Source organism: Bombus pascuorum, chromosome 5 (assembly GCF_905332965.1).
Source record: "Bombus pascuorum chromosome 5, iyBomPasc1.1, whole genome shotgun sequence".
Lineage (NCBI taxonomy): Eukaryota > Metazoa > Arthropoda > Insecta > Hymenoptera > Apidae > Bombus > Bombus pascuorum.
In genome coordinates this window covers 16,641,418-16,655,798 of record NC_083492.1, presented here as the reverse complement: position 1 = coordinate 16,655,798, position 14,381 = coordinate 16,641,418, and the positions used below count along the sequence as shown (strand labels likewise).

The 14,381-nt window shown below is 38.0% G+C and overlaps 1 protein-coding gene across 1 annotated transcript in view; it reads right to left on the bottom strand.

Moving 5' to 3' along the window:
* The window catches only part of LOC132906972 (fibrillin-2-like), a 30,661-nt gene that overhangs the window by 15,011 nt on the left and 1,269 nt on the right, over positions 1 to 14,381 (bottom strand). Inside the window, exons 2-7 of the mRNA XM_060959668.1 lie at positions 12,470 to 13,032; positions 1,643 to 1,725; positions 944 to 1,051; positions 657 to 791; positions 465 to 567; positions 204 to 388 (exon numbers count right to left, since the gene is read on the bottom strand). Coding sequence (XP_060815651.1) covers positions 204 to 388; positions 465 to 567; positions 657 to 791; positions 944 to 1,051; positions 1,643 to 1,725; positions 12,470 to 12,624 — 769 coding nt within the window. The 5' untranslated portion in view covers positions 12,625 to 13,032. The remainder of the gene's footprint in view (positions 1 to 203; positions 389 to 464; positions 568 to 656; positions 792 to 943; positions 1,052 to 1,642; positions 1,726 to 12,469; positions 13,033 to 14,381) is intronic.

Sequence of the window (14,381 nt, the reverse complement as noted above, 5' to 3'; positions counted from 1 at the left end):
TACAAAAAATGTTGCGCTTTTATTATTTCCTTATAAAACTAAAGAAACTTTTGCGACAACATAATATAAAAATGAAGATGATATACAAGATAATATAAAAAGCGAAAAAAGTGAAATACAACATAGAATTCTTCGTATTTATTTATCATTCTTTCTTCGTGTTTATGAAAATATAAAAAAATTGCAATCCAGTAATCACTCACCAACACACTGGCCTTGGTTAGTCTTCAAGTGACCCAGCTCGCAGTCGAGTCGGGCGGGACACCTTTCGCAAGGGTGACCCCAGCCCTTGCCTACGGTGGCGCAGCACAACTGTCGCGTGCAAACGACACCCTGCAGATTTGCCAAACACTGTCCATTTTTCACTTTCGTATAACACGGTCCAGTTCTAAAGAGAAAAGAAGATTAACGAAATCACTGCTCTCGAACCAATCGAAGTATGAGGGCCTTAAATAGTCGCATACCTATAATCTGTTTCACATCGTCTACCGGTATAACCGTAGATACATGCACAACGATCTGGACCAATACATCTTCCTTGGTTCAAGCATGGCTCTCGACAAATTGCTATTTTAAATAGACGATGAAATCACGAATTGTGTCTAGCATAAATTATCGTAAGGAATTAGGCGAAACGATAAATTTTGATGACTCACGTTCGTTACAAAATTCGCCCTGATATCCATTACGACACTGACATTTGCCATCCACGCAGTTGCCATTTATACAATGCACCCTGCATCTTCCAGACTCACCCCTGTCTAACGCGTTGCCAGTTTCGTGTGTAGTAACTACGAGAGTAGACACGTGGATTATCTTTAGAAAATTACAATACAAGTAGCTTTCATTCGCTTTTAATAAATACAATTTAAATATTGGAGCTGCTTATTTGTCGCTGCGAACACTTTGGTTTTTCTAAAATTCCAAAGAAATATTCTCTCACCTTTGGTTTGACTGCTGCTGCAAGACGAAGATACTGTGCCACCCTCGCACAAGCAAATATTCGGCCTGATGCATCTACCCAGTGGGCCGCATCGTCTAACGCATACAGCTAAAACGATATCGATATTTTTCTTTCCATGCTCCATATTTCATAAATCAAGAGATATTATTTCATTAGTAAATTTCCGTAGACAAAGTTCCTTCGCACAATTACCCAGATTTTCAAACACAAATTGTTTAAGAGAAATTATATAATATTTTACACTGCTATAATACTAAAGAAATCTTTATCGAAAGAGGAAAGTCACATATTTCATTTCAAGACACGAAGCCATTTGAAATTTGAACTCGAGATCGGTATCGCGACCGCATTCGCGCACAACCATGCTATATAGAAGCATTGTGGAGACAATGCGATCAACAGGAAGCGTGTAACAGGCCATTAAAGTAATTTCGTTGGAGAAGTCGATCGGTCGTGTCGCATGAACACTCATTTGCTGGTTGCGCAATGGATGCAATTATTCGTCGCGAATGCGCGCCTCTCGATGATCGCGATGCTCCTTTCAGCTTGGCGGTTTCGATAATGAACGCTAAAATTGAATGTACTCGAGCTCGTGAGATCACGTCCAATTACGGGACGTAGAGATTCGATTATGATCGAGCCTCGATTCGAGATACGGGCTACGGTCTCCGTACTTACGAATTACGCAGAGGCCGGTCTCAGGCTTCTTTGACCAACCGGGGCAACAGTAATTCTTGTATCTTGACCTGCACACGTTCGGCCTGGAAAATTAAACGAGCATAAGCGTAATGGGTGGTGAAAGCTGGCTGGTAATAGCTACTCTGGGAAGATCTTTTTCTCTTTGTTATTCTCAGCTGATATCATTGAATTGTAGGCGATTACAACGGTTTGAATTAGATGTGATTTAAATTACATAATTTTAGATTATTATATCTTAACTCTATATTTCGTATTTCACATGTTCAATTCCACCGATGGTCTTTACCATAGAAAATACAGAATACACAAAAGTGAATAAAAATTAAGTAACTCGTTATGTGATTAAATAGCAAATAATTTATTAAATAATTTAAACTGTTGTAGGTCACCGGCAACTCAATCATCCAATCGAGGATTAACTCGTAGATAGTATGGTAGACATTTTATTACGTAAACGATCATAGTGATTTTGTGATACGCTAAGAGTGACGTTGCATGATTTATTTAGTAGTCTTATATTTTCAGTAACAAGATCGAACACTCGTGCACATTGCATCACTGACAATATAAATCTGCCTAAGCATACAGCGTCATCACTATGCAATTGTAACGATGTTGCATCGCTTGCCTGTAGATGAATGTTTATCGATTCTCATTCAGAAACGAAATTTATCCAAGGCTGTAATAAACAGGCGAGAGACAAAGTCGAATTAAGGAGGGTATTATCCCGCTTTCCACCTTTGAACCCGTAAAATAGCTGCAGAATCGCCGACTAATCATTAACCCTCGACACGTTCGAATAATCAATCTCACGGCTGCCAATAAACGGACTTCGAACCTCTTTGAACCCCCTCCTCCTTAGTTCTTTACGTCTGAGCTCAAGATGATCTCATGGATCGAAGCTGTCGTCACGATTGAATAAAACCACGAACCAGCTAGCCTATGGAAATATGGAAAAAGGACAAAAAAAGGGGGTCGTGTTTACAGGCGTGTAAATACGCCGACGCGAAGTGAGCCACGGCGCCGAGGCGCGTAAGTGGAAGTACTCAAAGGCCGCCTATAGCAGCTGACGTTAATTACAGGCGGCTCGATGTGAATGGCCGCCTTGTTCCGAGGTGGCACACCGCGTTCTCTTCCCATTTTTTCTTTTCCGTGACGTCGCTTGCAAGCCGAACGCGTGCCACGACAACGTGTTCACCGGAGTTTGTTCCTTCGTCAGCGAACTCGCACGTTTCCTGCAAAAATTCCGTTTCCGCCTTCTGATAGCGTCACGCGACCTCGTTTCGACGCTTTATCGCCGGAATCGTGGATATCAAGGCGAAACTTTCGTTTTTTCAATAGACCCGTGAAACCCCTTTAGGTAGCTACTTCGTATAAAAGTAACGAAATGAAAGTGAGGAATAATTTTTGTACGATTTTAACGGTGAGAAAAGGGAGGATATTTCAGGTTGTTTGACATTTCCCTGTTATATGAATATATTACATCATCTACATTATTATAACAATCGTTCGAATGATTCTGTGCGTGGGCTCGCGGAGCTTTTATGTACTTCGTATGGAAATAATGGAAGCTGGGATAATTTTTATCCGTTTATAGCGGTGAAGAAAGAGGATAATTTTGAAGATTGTTTTATTATATATACTGCTGTTCATAATTGTTCGAATAATTTTCGAAAGCCTCCGGAATCCTTTTAGAAACTTCATATGAAAGTAATGAAAATGAGGGATCATTTATATATGATTTGAATGGTGAAAGAGGAATAGTAATTCTTTGAAGACGTTCTTGTACAAAATGTTGCACGTTCCTGCTCTCTTGAATTTGCCATAATAGAGTGATCATTTGAGATGTAATAATAACATTCACTATATACCTAACATTAACAACTTATCAAGGATTTAAAATAACAGAATAAAAGTTCACGAAATCCACAGAAAAATTAGGATCATTTATCTCAGTCAGTAATTCGTTAAGGAAGGGTATCATTAGGGGCAGCTGTTAAATATTACACTTCACAGGTAATTGTACGCGACGATCGACACGCTTGATTCGCGAGATAATGAAGAGATTTCGGAAGGGGTCACTGATCTGCATACAGATTGGCTGAAACATCCTCACGACAGTAATTTTCACATCCATCGCGTAATTCTCAACGAACCAACGAGTTCTGGTAAACTGTAATTTTCCAATTAAATCACGCGATAAAAATTAATCATTGTCGGTCTCGCGATAACCACACCTTTCGTGATTTTCTCTTTTCACGATACTCAGGATCGAGTTACCTGGATGATTTATCGTTTCGATATTCGTTTAACTATAAATTTCGTTGATGAGAAAAGGATAAAGCAAGAAGTCTCTCCCAGGGTAGTTTCATAATGAGTTTCAGCTATATTTGGTTAAATGTAGTTTATATCAACTGACATAAATATATCAATTATTATTAATAGTTTACGAAATAACATTCAAATTATAAGATACGAATATTATGTATTATATGTGTATTGCAATTTTATCTTGTAGAGAATTTCTAAATTAATCAAAGCAGCGGCCATAAAATTTTAATAAATTTTCCTATAATCTTCAAATGGAAACAGCTGAAAGCGTAGATCTTCGATCAATCGCTTCGAAAATACCGATCATTTCGTCGAGGCACGAGTGCATTCAATCATTCCAATCAGCGAAACAAAGAGAGCACAGAAATAAAACCAGGAGGAAAAATGTTGCGCCCGTTGCAACGTAACCTCCAACGTTGTCCATGGCATCGCTTTAATTCGCAAAATGGTTGGTGGTAACGAGGCGCGCGCGTTCGCGTGCTCGCGCAATAATCCAATAAACTAACTGCACAAACCCTGATGCGTGTCTAAACAGCTTCAGCGGTGGGTGTGGGCTTAAAAGTTCAATTGGAAAGTGCGCTTAATGGATCTGAAACGGCCGCTGGAATGACTCTCCAGATGATGGATTATAGTCCATTAAAATTAAAGCGATCAAAACGCGACTGCGTTGCGTTTAAGGTCGTGCTTCGTTCACACACATATACGCGTCCTAAGATAGAAGAAATAAAAATGGATATAGGAGGCTGAAGTAAAAACGCGTGGACGGAGAATTAGGTAGGGCAAACATCGAGCATTATTTACGATCTCTTAAAACTACATCGAGAGATTAAAGGAGCCTATTGAGGCCAGCCTGTGTTACGAAACCAACGGGGATAATATCAACGGGTTATGATAGAAATTTATCGTGCCGCTTATTATCCTCTGCCACTGATAATTACGAAGGGGATTAAGGAGTTCCTTCAACGAAGAATCGGTGACCGTTTGTTAATTGCCGCAATTGACACTTCTTTCGATAAAAGATATGGCAATTTAACGAGAGAATGTTGCAATGCAAGTTATGGAAATGTTTATATTACGCTTAGAACTCGGCGAGGAATTTGAAAAATTTGCAAAGATTTTTAATGCCCATTAATATTAATATTACGCAAATGAAATTGCAGGCAGTTATTTCATAAACAGCGATAGATTAATATTTACAGCGATGCTTGCTTAGCGCTAGAACTACCAAAGCTGGATTTCAAAATTATCATTTTGTAATTACCAGTACATGTAGATAATTGATAAGTGTGAACATTCTGCATCCTTTCGTCCGCCCAATTTCTTACGTTCGTCATTATAAAAAGTGCTTCCATTTCCTTGGAATTTTCGAGGCTTGTAAAAATATATAGGAACAATCCTTTTACCCTCGAGAAATATTAGCTACTACAGCTCTATAAGCATTTAAAAACTTCAAATTCTTCGAATTTAAAAAGGACAACGAGGGATGACCAGCTTTTCTGAGAGACCGTGAACGCCAGGACTTGGCCGAAAATAGGATAGGACCTATTTCACGCCTAATGGGATCATCACTTACATAATTATTCACGGTTAGGCTGGCTGGATTAGCTGGATCTTAAGTGGACCTTTACGTAACGCACGAGGGAGGAAGTGAAAGAGGAACCGTGGAGGGAGGAAAAGTGGCATCTCTTCGTTGCATACCGACACGTTTTAGTTAAAATCGCCGTCGACGAGAATTGTTCGCCAATTAGGATCGGTTCGGAGAATGGGGTCGGACGTAACTCGGATTCGGAGAAATCGCAATTCGGTCAGATAAAACCGTGATGGACCGATAGATATGATGTCACTTCGAAAGTTGCTTCATGATGAATAAAGCCAATACGGCGTGAGAATAACAGTCAACGACATTTGTTTCGTGAGAAGTTTCATTAATAGTAATAAAGTCAGACGCGCCAATCTTCGTGAATCGATGCGTGCGTACAAAAGATGAATGAACTTAAAGGTAGTTGAGAGTTTATTAATGGTGACTAATATTAAATGGTATTTTTCTTCTAAATAATAATTTTTGTATTAAAGTACTAAACTTCTACGAGATAAAATGAATATCAGTATAGATAGATTCACTGGGAAGCTCTTGAAGAAAAAATAAAATATCCTTGAATAATTGATAATCAGATATTGATACAAAGTACATACACTTGGTTTTTCATTAGTTCAAGAATAATTCCAAAAGATACAATAGACATTATTACGAGAAGATATTCACTGGGAAAATTCTCAATAAAAGAAGAGATATCTTAGTAATTGATAATTAATCTCTTGAGTAATACTAATACGTACGTATGCATAGGTTTATTTAATTCTTGTTTAATTCAAGGACTATCCCGAATGTTACAATAGGCATCACTATGAATAGATTATTCAATGGGAAATTCTTCAAGTAAAAAGAAGATGTCTTAAAAGATATCTTTATACTGACATATAACTACATACATAAATATATGCGCGTTCATTTGGTGTTTCTTTAATTCAAAGATATGGATCCAAAGAATACAATGAATCTTATTATAAAAAGATATTTATCAGACAATTCCCTAATAGGAGAAAGAAATAATAACAAATACTCCAGTAATTAATCAGATACGATTTTTGGCTTTAATAAATGCATTCGTTCGTCTTAACTCTAAGAGATTAAAACTAAAAGTATGTAAATAATACGATATCTGGAAATGCGTGATCTCACACAAAAGTTCGGATCACTTTCGTGTTTGCCTTTAAACATCTTTTTTTAGAAGGCTTACATAATATTACACGATATCGAGTATTTCAAAATAACATTCATTCACAGATTTCAATTACCATCCATTTTTGCAAATATCTAACAAACTTTTTATATTTAAGATACTTATTTAGTGCGACAAGAGTAATCGGTAGTTATATTCTCTGAGGATTGTACAGGAAATGATGTTAAAGAGATGAAGTAATGAATCTGTCACTGAGGAAGGTTGTCCACGTAGTGGGCAGAGAGGCGATAAGAAAGTGAGCCACCCGTTGAATCGTTTTCTTCTTGCGTTAGCTAATTTCATTTCCAAACACACGCACACATTCCTTCCTTTTTTCTCCCAATAATTCTAACAACTTTTATCAAACAGAACTATCATAACATCCCACTTTGAAGATCATTAAAAATTTGTTCACGTATTTCTATTTATAAAAAGAATAATATTTTTATCTGTTTTCCACTCGTTCGACATTCTTTCCTGTTAATTAATTACTGCAGCAACAAAAACTAGCGTTTGTATCAGCGCTATCGATAAAACGTCTGTTACATGAAAAAATCAGAGCACAGTGAAACATGGCCTCTTGAAACACTCGAATGTTTCTTTACCTCCTTAAAATCAGTCAACATCTATCTTTTGATCCCCGTAACAAATACCTCAGACTGGTCTCAAGTGTTATCAATACAATCATAACAATCACGTCCCATTATAGTGTTAATGAAATTGCAAAATGTCCTTTATAGCTCACGCAACAAACACATTACAGTGTTTTGTGGTAAGTGTTCAAAGTTCAAATATTTTCATCAGCCACTCTATCATACAAAAGTATAAGAAACAAAACATAATCTGTGACGAACGTTTCACTCTAATCCTCCGTAGTGGCGAACGTGTTAAAATTCAACGTGGTTCATTATTCGTACTCGAATTCGCGATGTTCATTTCCAATTACGAATGTCATACACTCACAAGCAACCCATTAACTGTCGAGCATCGTCTTCGAATCCATTGAACGCAGATTAAAAGAGGCGGCATTCGGGTCAACCTTTAACCTACTGGGTACGAGTGTCGAGTATAGTCGACAATCACCAAATGCATGGCCACGACCGATCATCGACTAAAGTTAATAATAGATACACGCAATCGTTCTTATTCGCGGCCGTTAAGTGACACTACATAGCGGATGAGTGCTATACCAAAGAGGTTAAACAGTTTGTCGAAACGTTACGTGTAACTCGGCCTGCTTTATTAATTCACTCTAGAACATTGTTATCATCGCGTTTGAAGAACAACCGATAAATAACAAAGTTCATCGATTGTAGGGCACGAGTTATCTATCTAGCTTGACTGATTACAGATGCCTCCAACTAGGCAGCCTCTTCTATATTCTCATCGTGATTTTTCTACGAGGCTAGAATCATAGTTGCTATTTTCAAATACAATAGAACTTTGATAATCTAGTCGTGACATACATTGTTCCGACAATCGCATTGTTCTTATAATCTCGTAACTTCGTTTTCATATGCAAATGCGTCATTTACTCTGTACTATATACTTATTTATAATTTATTATTATTATCTATTTCCATTAATTCGTGTTCTAATAATTGATTGTTCCATTAATTGGTGGCCTGATAATCGAGGTTCTAGTGTAGTAGTGCTGTTACTCATATATATTTATTTAGAAATTATATGACAATATAAAATATATACCTAAATATGTGCCACGTATCACATCGTATCGAGAAACAATTCATTGTCCTGTTTTCTGAAAGAGGGTAGATTATTAGGAATTCGTACGTTTCGACGAAGAATCGATCGATAAACAGGTAAAACGAGTATCAAAATCGAAAGTATATTGAATGTTATCCTATCGGCGATTCCTGTTTCTTCTTACGCCTTAATTGAGTGCTCGAGAAATGTTTCATACGAGGAATGATAATTGATGTGACGGTATTAATCGCGCAGTTGAACGTCAATGGTTAGGTGAAGTTACGTGAAACATGCTACTAATTGGCCGTGACAAGATACCGGCTAATACGTGTTTATTAATGAAAAAGTTGCTCGAGCGTGACGCTCTGCCGCCTAAGCTAACCGATTCGCTCGATTTTCGGTGACCTTCCCTCTCAGGGTCGATCATCGTGCGATCAACGCTGATAGACGCGAATTTGCCAGACGAATTCAGTCGAATAATTCGACGTGGAGGATGTTTTATGACCGATCATTAGGTCTGTGTTTCTTGCCTTGCCTTATCTGTGGGTAGTAATCACGTGAAAATCACAGACAAAGAACATGATAAGCAATTTTTAAATTCAATAATTAATTCCATGATACTATAAACCTTCTTTGTTCGATTATGAAATTAAATACGTATTTCGAATATTTAAACCGTTTCGTTTCCTTCCTACAAAATTTCATCCATTTATCGTTCTCAATGATTTTGAATCGTAACACTTTTAAGATACATGTACGATATATTTGTTTAAATTTCTCTGTTTATGTAATCAATATAAAAACAGAAGGAATTTGCAATCCAATATTTATCATAGATCTGTAAGTCCTTTTTCAGAAAGTTCTTCGATTATCTTAAATAACGTTGGTACTTATTTCCGTAAGGAATTAAATGGTCGGGAAATTCAAACGGTGACAATTAGAGGAACTTTTTCGCGGCTGTGAATGGCAACAACCTCGTCCGTAAAACCACCGATTGAATTGACGTTATCGCCTCGGCTAATGTCCCGTATTAAGTGAAATCACGAGACTTGCTGGTTATTCCGATTTTACTTATTTCTCGCATTCGAGATCCACCGGCTGCGGCGCCGCGGCAAAGATCCTGTGCGGTGCCACTATCGCGTGCAATGAGCTGCCAAGAATCTTTTACCGTAACAAACTAGTTCCTCTGCTGCCAGCTATACGATACCCTCGCTAATGTCCAATACTTTTCCGCAGGGGCCTGGCTAATACCGTCAGTTGGAAGCTTTTGTATAATAAACCGTCACAGGCTCTCTCTTTCTCTCTCTCTCTCTCTTTTTCTCTATCTATTTGCGCCAGCATTCCGATCACCGATCAATACCTTCGTTTTTTCGTGCCTCTCGTTTCTTCTAGATAGGATCGTGTATCGAGGAATCAGGAAGACGTTCCATTTTTCAAAAACGTGCAAGAATCGCGGTTGACGGCTGTTCTTCTTGCTTCTTTGTGGAAGCAAAATAAGATTGGTTAACACTAGAAGTATCGAATCTGTCAAAACGATCGAGATGTTTCTTTGTTTTCTTGCTTGATGAAAATACACATGTGGTTTTGTCAAAGTCAATCTTGAATTTTATTTACGTAAAAATATGATCACCAGATGAGAGGAAACTTGAATGCATAGAAATGATGTAGAAAATGCCTACAAATGCGAAAAGTACTTGTTATATTATTTAGACGTAACAAACCTTCACTTAGGTTCCATTCCTTTGCGTTATGTCTATAAAGATATTTTTAATAAGAATTATACACGTTAGTATCGTATCGAAATATATGAACCGGGCATCTTTCACAAGCAAATTGTCTCTTTCGTCAAAAACGTTGATTTTATTTCGTCTTTAATGGTTTCAAAATATTTTACATAATACGTACAATATGGACATAAAAGTTTTCTGAGGTAAGCGTTCGAGCATTTTCATGAGCCAATGTATATCAAGCGATTTTGCGAAATCGCAGATTTTGTCAGATCCAGAATCTCGTTCTGGGCATAGCGACGCGTCGCGACGAACCGCCTGCGATAACTCTTCTAATTGGGTTATCTACGCATTACATTACGCATTCGCAGTTTAATCCCTATTTTTCCTCTCCGTTTTTTCCCTCGCCTCTTGCTCACACTATCAGAAGGCAAGGTTTCATGCGTTCGCGCGATTTCCCGCGTTCCGCGTCAATTCCAAGCGAATCCAAACGGATGATGGACCATTATTATCCATCCATTAGGCCTAATTGACCATAGAGTGTTTCAAGCCGGAAACGCTTTTCACGGATCCGCCTGAGAATACGTCTTGCACCGAGTTTCGTCACGCGGCGATTTAACTTCAGCTTCTCGCTGAACACGACCTTCGAGTAGACAAGCTTAATTCGTCGTGTGTAATTAGTCAGGCTTTTCACCGGTTAATCCAGGAAACCTGGTCGACCCGCTACGTCGCGATCGTTATTCCGTATTTTATGACCGTGCGTCGTGTGAAGTCGTTTAGAAATGAAAGTGACTAAGAGTTTTAACCCTGCAACTTCCAGCTACAAGTAAATTTTATGCCCCGATCGTTTATGTTTGATATAGCATTTTTCGTCGTTCTAATAGACTGGCTGATTCGCTTTAACTTTCTATTCGAAACTTGAAAACAGGAAATCAAAAGTAACAAATTTTTTCAACGTATAATCGAATTTGAGGTGTAAATTGGTTTATATTAATTTCAATTTCGTAATTCTGAGTTCGTGTCCAATATATCTTTTATTTAATTGCTTTGTCAAGTATTTTGTTTTTTAATATAATTTTTATCGTAAATAGGTTTCTATTATAGTTAAGTTGATGTAATATTTCCTTTCGATTTTGCTATAAATTTTAGATTACGAATCTTCATCGTTGCTAGAGTCAAATTTTTTTCAACTCTTCTGCTTGAAGCAATTAATTCCAAGGTCAATAGCGGTGTCACAAGTGTTTAGTTGCACAATTGCATGTTTGCCACATTATATTTTGAGATTGCATCAAGATCGAGCGTTTATGATTGATAACGAGCCGCAATGGTCTTTTATCGTTTGCTAGGTTTCTTTCAATCGGTCTCTTTGGCACCAACTGAGTGATCTTTGCACTTTCCTTGATCTCGGGGTGAAGTTTCTAATTTAACAAAATCATTACGAATCATTTTCGCGATATTGCTATTATGCAAATTTACGAAATATATTTATTCGCGTAGAATTCATTATATGATACTTAAGACGAGTGTTGAGGAACTACATTTTTTTCACAGAGAAATGTTTAGAATGTTTCTATATCGTATCCTCGATGCAAATAAAAAGAAACAAGGGAAACGTGATAAATATTATGCTGGCCCGAAGACGAGCGATATTACGTAATTCGAGTGAAAAAAGAAACTAGAACGTACAGTTCCTTGCTGGTGCTATTTCATTATGTTCCTGGTCGGCGGCAAGTAAAAATAGAAACGAGCTGAGAAGAGTCTTATCACTGGCATTGTCATCTTTGGAACTCGGGGACGCGTCAAACGTCTATCACTTGCTGCCTGAGAATTCGGTCATGAACCCTCTCTATTACTTCGATAATTACGATACTTTTGACTGCAATTCTCAATTACATTTTCATCTACAATTTTATTGGGTTCATCCAGAAGGTAAAATGAATCTACGTAAATATTGTCTATCGCATTTGCGCGAAAAATCTCATGAATCTGAATAAAACGCTCATAAATGTGAACAAACTAATAAATAAAATAAATAAAAAAAAGCCGACAAACCATAAAAATATTTCTCGATTATCTACCCCAAAATTTCAAGATACACGCGGCATATCCTTAGTGATCACACCTCAGACACTTCACGAAAATTACTGTGCCCCGCGATTGTGATCGATCGTTCGCGAGCGCGATATCTCGGATCGCGATGCCCGCAGATTGGCCGGTTCGCGTTTCATGGTTTTAGGGATGCTCTATAACTGGATACTTACCCGACAGGCGGCACCGATTGCAAAGTGTTATCCAGATCCTGAGTCGGGCTGGTGGTGTATCGTTGTCCCGTGCTCGACGCATCTCGAGGAACGATCAGCAGTAACCAGGTAGCAAGGATCAACACCACGTTCGGCATTTTGGCGGGTGGCGTCATCAATTCTCACGTCTCGTCGAAACGAGAAAACTGTTCAACGATCCGTCTTGCGTGTTATTCGTATGCTCGTCTCATGATCAATCGACGATCACACGCGGAAATGAAGTCTCTCTCCTCTGTCTGTCTATCTGTCTGTCTGTCTGTCTGTCTGTCTGTCTGTTTGTCTGTCTCTCTTTCTCTCTGGAGGGCTCGAACGATTTCAACGCTGGCTCGCGATCGACACCACGATCGGTTCCACGATCATGGTTCCCGATCGACTGGATGCTGGGTAATCTGACGCGCTTGGAATTCTGTAATAGACGCGTCTCCGTTCCAGAGGGGAGATTTTCTGATTCGAATCGTCGGGAATCTTTGGGGTAGAAAACAAGTCTCCTGCACGCAATTTTCTTTCAGATTCTTCCTGAAAATCTATGGAATTTATTATGGGATATCAATAACATCGAAAGTTTTGAAAATTAATACAAGTGAATTCTAACTCGTCTTAGTTTTCGACGATTGTATTTGACAAATTTAATGTCGCGGTTATTTAACCATTAAGCAAAGTTTAGAGGCGAAGGAATTATTGTTTGTTGGAAGTCGCTTGAATTGTGAAAATATATCGCTTTATCGTTTTTCAAAATAAGCTAATTTCCCATCCATTTAAAGTTAATACATCGAACGAATTTTCGTATTATTCTTTTCAAAGATATAGACACCTTCCCAGAAGAATTGGGTAGTGCGAATAGTCCTGCCAAAAATGAGGAAATAAAATTATTTTGCAATCATATTTCCGGAAGAATCATAACGATATCCAGATTAATGGGCAGAACGAAACTAGTCACACTCGTGGAAATTATGTTTCGTTTTCGATCTCGCGAGAACAGCGAAAACCTCACCACGTAAACCAAGCGAGGAGACAATGTGCGATAATTGTCGCGATTCCGCGCTGACTATGACGCCTTTCCGGAAGCACCAAATTAGTACGATGAGATAGATGGAACTATCTTTTGATATAAATATTCACAATAGCTGTTCCTTCGTCAAAACGGAGCTGGAACTACGAAATTCATTTTCAGGTCATTCAATATTCTAGAAACGAACGCAACTAAACATAATTTAACTCTTTCGGGATGAATTTTTCTTTCGGAGTAATAGCAATACGACGACACAGACGATATAATTCATCCAAATCTGAGAAAAATAGGTTAACAGTAATTTTTTAAATTGTATAAACATCCACTGTCTAATTATGGCAACCTAACAGTAATCTCTAAAAATTACTTCGATACGTATTGTATGTATGAATCTGGAAAGGTTTAAAACGGAAAAAGTTAAACTATTTGTTCCAGAATTTTTGCTAATAAAAATGAATCCCGCTAGCAAATTATTTATCCATACTGATTATTTTTCATTCCAATAACCGTTTGAACTTTTCAAGCTATGCGTTTCTTAGGAAACCAATCTCTTATGCATTAGACGTACATTAGAAAGATTATACTTTAGAATGTCGTACAATTTATCATCTTTATACCTATCTTTAAAAGGAAACTACAGAATTTCCAGTTGGAATTCCACGCTTACAGCGTCCATTTATTAATCGAGATCTCGTTCTAGCCAGGAAGGACCCTATTCCTGGTGGAAAAAAGGGAAACAGGCGATTCGAGTCGACGCCACGTTCCTCGGAAATTCGCCGTAGCGAGATACACACTCCCGCTTTCACTCGTTATCATAACGTAAAAGCGGACCGAGCAGAGGCTATCATTAAAGTTCCATAAAGC